Source organism: Oncorhynchus clarkii, chromosome 19 (assembly GCF_045791955.1).
Source record: "Oncorhynchus clarkii lewisi isolate Uvic-CL-2024 chromosome 19, UVic_Ocla_1.0, whole genome shotgun sequence".
NCBI classification, from domain to species: Eukaryota; Metazoa; Chordata; class Actinopteri; order Salmoniformes; family Salmonidae; genus Oncorhynchus; species Oncorhynchus clarkii.
Genome location: NC_092165.1, coordinates 50,098,224 through 50,103,223, shown reverse-complemented (window position 1 = coordinate 50,103,223; position 5,000 = coordinate 50,098,224). Strand labels below are relative to the sequence as shown.

Below are 5,000 nucleotides of genomic sequence, written 5' to 3'. Positions count from 1 at the left end.
AGGCCAAGATTGGATGTTTTGTATTCTAACTTTATTGTTCATGTTTACTTAGCTAATCATTTGACCCTTTCTCGTTTGATCTCTTTATTTAAAAAAACACCTCTCTCGTCTTGCTCTGTTCTTCACAGGGCACATACGCAGAAGCCAGAGCGTGTGTAAGCGGCCTGTTTAAACACATTACGGTCAGAGATTACTTCATTTTACTAATCTTCTCACTTACAGACAGGCGGGCAGAGAATTAGAGAGCAATAGAGACAGACAGAGAGAGAAAAGGAAGAGAAAGAAAGGGACTGAGAGACTGACTGACAGACATGCCAATAAACAGTGGATTTGTACGCAGGCTTCATTCACAACATTTGGTATTACCCCGGCCTGAAATACTTTATCTCTCCGCTCAACAGAAATAACTGATAACAACTGCCCTGAGAGAGAGACAGAGAGAGAGAATATAGAGAGAGAATTAGAATGCACTGTTTCTTTAAATCCCTCTCTCCTTACCTCTCTCTCTCTCTCTCTCTTCACCGCTCACTCTCGTTATTCATCTGCCCCCTGTCTTACTCCCTCTCTCTCTCTCTCTTTGTGTTTGCCCTTCCTCTCCACCTGCTCGGCTCCCCTCTCTCTCTCTCTCTCTCTCTCTCTCCCTCTCTCCCTCTCTCTCTCTCTGTCTCTCTCTCTGTCTCTCTCTCTCTCTCCCTCTCTCTCTCTCTCTCTCTCTCTCTCTCTCTCTCTCTCTCTCTCTCTCTCCGTGAGCGAAGACGGAGCCTTGCATCTTTCTCATTGGCCGCCCGTCCACCAATGAGCAGCCCGGACGGGCCAGAGGGACTACATATGCAAAGCCTTGCTTCATTATTCATGAGCTCCAATTGTGGCTTTAAGTCCTTGATTAGAAGAGTGCTAGAGCTTTTGGTCCCAACCGGCTGGCTGCTGTGCCTGTAGGCTTGTCACACGGAGGACCACTGTGCCTGATTGCAGTGCTCTGACAGGAACGGAGCGAGAGAGAGGAGAGAGAGAGGAGAGAGAGAGAGAAGAAAGAGAGGAGGACAGGAGAGGAGTGGAGGATAGCAGAAAAAAACTTTGATTCATAGAGGAGGTTTTCTCATATTATGGTGGCAGTGTGCAGATGGATTCTGTAGAACTTCCCGAGTGTTACTCTCTACACTCTGAACAACAAGAGTAGGTAAATCTGACCTTTTTACTATTGGTGTTTTTCCCTCTTGTCATTGAGAATGCCTTTGATTGTGTGTCTGCCTGTGTGGGTACGTGTTCATCAGACTAAGAGTGTGTGAGTGTGTATTATTTTGTGTGGTACTATGCTGCGGAGGTGGCCGGTAGCATGTCAAGGTTGATACAACTTTCAGGTAGTGTGTGTGCTTGTGTGTCTGTGTGTGTGTGTGTGTGTGTGTGTGTGTGTGTGTGTGTGTGTGTGTGTGTGTGTGTGTGTGTGTGTGTGTGTGTGTGTGTGTGTGCGTGTGTGCGTGCGTGTGTGTGTGTGTGTGTGTAACAGTGAGTGTGTGTATGTCTGTCTATGGGTGCTCGGCTGCGATGCAGAGAGGAGCCCTCACTCAGCGTGAGGAGCAGGATTTCTGCTTCTCTACCTGAGTAGGACACACACTCTGACATGTCTGTCCTGGTACAGAGAGCCATAATGTCTTACTTTATAAACGTGTGTGTGTGTGTGTGTGGTCAGTCTGGGATGTTTCAGTCTTAGTTTATTAGGCAGGGTCAGTGTGCGTGAGGTCAGCCAGCCAGCAGAGTGAAAGGGGGAGCGAGACGGCCAGAGATAGAGAGAGAGGGGTAACGGAGGAGAGAAGAGGACAGAAGCAGCAGGAGAAGAAGGGGAGAGGAGGAAGAGGAGGGGGAGAAAGTGCTGTTAAATGCCAGGAGAGCTTGAATTTCAGACACGGCGTGTGGGCCTGCCGCGGCATTAGAGACAACACAGCACACTGCGCCGCACAGTGTGTGTGTGTGTGTGTGTGTGTGTGTGTGTGTGTGTGTGTGTGTGTGTGTGTGTGTGTGTGTGTGTGCGTGCGTGCGGAGTGTTTTATGTAAATACAGAATCAGGGACGTCCATACCTTCCTGTCTATAGACACAACACCCAGCACGTCCTCTAATATAGATAGAAGGGGTTCTGTTGTAATATTAAACAAATACATTTAAGGAGTTCCAGGAGGCCAAATGGCCTAAAATGTCATGTTTAATCATATCTAAATCAAATAGAAGTCCTGGTTTTGGACACTCGCACACTCCTCACTCTGTTTCATACCACTTGGCCTTAAGTTAAATAATAGAATACAAGTGAATGAACCAAGAAACCAATAGATCGATAGAGTGAAGAGAAGAGAGGATGGCTGGACAAGTTGACTTTCTAAAGGAAACCACGGCACTCTTAACCCCTGCCCTGCTCTGAATGCTGATAACTCTTCAAAAGTGGAGCCTTGAGCAACAGCCCTCTTGTAGACTACACACACACACACAGACTGGAGGTTACTTAAGTAGAGAGAAAGAAAGGCTAGATTGGTAATCTACATAGATAGAATAAAATATTTTATTAATGTGAACGTACACAACCTAAACACTTCCTGTATGCCTGACTTTCTGTGTATGTGTGTTTGTACAGTGTGTGTTTTGTCATGTGTGTTTAGACAGTGTGTGTTTTGTCATGAGGGTTTGGACAGTGTGTGTTTTGTCGTGTGTGTTTGGACAGTGTGTGTTTGGACAGTGTGTGTTTTGTCGTGTGTGTTTGGACAGTGTGTGTTTGGACAGTGTGTGTTTTGTCGTGTGTGTTTTGTCGTGTGTGTTTGGACAGTGTGTGTTTTGTCGTGTGTGTTTTGTCGTGTGTGTTTGGACAGTGTGTGTTTTGTCGTGTGTGTTTGGACAGTGTGTGTTTTGTCGTGTGTGTTTGGACAGTGTGTGTTTTGTCATGTGGACAGGGTGGGTGGTAAATCATAGCTTTAGATACACTTCTCTTCTGAAACATTTAGTAAAGATCCTAAATTCTTTCTTTCTGAATGAGACAGAGAAGACCAGAAATGTCATTATTACAAGAGCATTTGGTGTATGTGAGCATTTTTTTTCTGGGAGTTTGTGAAATCATTGCTTTGGTGTGGCTGAGATATGGCGAGAGGAGCTGAGAAAGTGTTTGGGACATATAGTCTGTAAGGAGACAGATTCAGGAGCCTGTCTTTTGGGGCTCCCGAGTGCGCATCGGTCTAAGGCACTGCATCTCAGTGATAGACGCGTCACTACAGACCCTGGTTTGTATCCAGGCTGTATCACATCCAGCTGTGATTGGGAGTCCCATAGGGTGGCGCACGATTGGCCCAGCGTCGTCCGGGTTTGGCTGGTGTAGGCCGTCATTGTAAATAAGAATGTGTTCTTAACTGACTTGCCTTGTCAAATAAAATTAAAAACTTGTCCTGTAATGATGGCTTTTAGCCTGGGTTTTCCCCTGTCTATAGTGATGGGTTTTAGCCTGGGTTTTCCCCTGTCTATAGTGATGGGTTTTAGCCTGGGTTTTCCCCTGAATATAGTGATGGGTTTTAGCCTGGGTTTTCCCTGTCTATAGTGTTGGGTTTTAGTTGGGGTTTTCCCCTGTATATAGTGATGGGTTTTAGCCTGGGTTTTCCCCTGTCTATAGTGATGGGTTTTAGCCTGGGTTTTCCCCTGTCTCAGTGTCCTTAGTGATCCGGGGTTAGAGTCACTGCTCATAGAGAAACACACTGTCTGAATCCCTCCCTCGGTACCAGCTATAACCAGGATACACTCATCGTCCTCACGCACCTCTCTCCCCACTCACTAGAAGTTGATGAGTGGGATTCTAATTGATATATTAAGTATAATGATAACAATACAAATAATGATAATAATAACAACAAGTGCCATTTTGTTGATTATCATAATTGTATTCCTTTCATGCCTGAACATTTAATTTGCATATCATTAAGGGTTTTTCTCCTCTTAGTTGAATTGATTTAGTGTGTTTGTTTTTGCTGGTTAATCGTAGAGGTCAAGGGGATGTTGAATGCAGGTTTACAGGACAGGTTTTCTATTGAAAGAATAGAAAACTGTTTTAATGGCTTGGGCTGAGTTTTAAGCTGTTTTGGTGGATGTTGTGGTTTGTAGTTATTAGATATTATTCTATATTTATTTCCCAGATAAATAATGGTGTTTTGTGATTTTCTTTAAATTACATTTTAACTACAATTTACATTTTAATACAAATCGTATTTATGCGGTGTCTTGTTTGTGGACTCAATGCACTAAAATATATGATTTTCAGAATATGATTTTTATTGTAGACTCATAACATGACATTAAAAAAAAAAGTTCATTAATTTGTAAATACACTTAGTGAGACAGAGCACGCAATGCATCTTGCTTTTTTTTTGTAGATATAGGACAGTGATATGAAATTTAAAATTATGCAGATTTAAAATGTGGGACATTTAAATAATATACATTCTAAGAAATTTGATGGCGCAATTGATGCTTTTCAATTCTGTAGAATAAATGCAGTGTATTTACAGACTTGAACATTTCTAAGAATAAAACAAATCCAAATATAATAGTGTAACAGATATATCATTCCTAAATGAATGGTTTCTAACGGAGAGCTCTGTCTGTGAGAGAGAGAGCCTGCTTCTTCTATTCACACCACATTCTGATACAACCAGCCAGGCTGGGGAAAGTAGCAGGATCTTTGGTTTTTCCTTTGGTTTTTCCTCTCCGTCTCTCATTCTGTCATTCTCTGTGCGGAAAAGAGGAAAGCACCGGAGAGAGGGATCAGGGGAATCGAGGGATATTGTGTAAATTAAATTAATTTTAATCTCCGTATAAAATCATTTACTTAATTCATCTGTCAAATCATGTCAATATGCAGCCTCAATATGTGGCATGGATATTTTTTCTCACCGTTTGAGTGTGTATGTGTGTGTGCGTGCACGTCTGTGTGTGTGTGTGTGTGTGTGTGTGTGTGTGTGTGTGTGTGTGTGTGTGTGTG

The 5,000-nt window shown here is 43.1% G+C and overlaps 1 protein-coding gene across 4 annotated transcripts in view; it reads left to right on the top strand.

The window, feature by feature from the left end:
• Positions 1–5,000, top strand: part of LOC139375350 (estrogen-related receptor gamma-like) — a 298,381-nt gene that overhangs the window by 134,731 nt on the left and 158,650 nt on the right. The window contains exon 1 of one of the 4 annotated variants that reach the window (XM_071117048.1): positions 933–1,173. The exons of 2 other annotated variants lie outside the window; for them this stretch is intronic. In XM_071117048.1, the coding sequence (XP_070973149.1) occupies positions 1,121–1,173 (53 nt within the window). In that variant the 5' untranslated portion in view covers positions 933–1,120. Of the gene's footprint in view, positions 1–932; positions 1,178–5,000 lie in introns of those variants that run through there. One more of the 4 variants, XM_071117050.1, reaches the window with a different exon arrangement.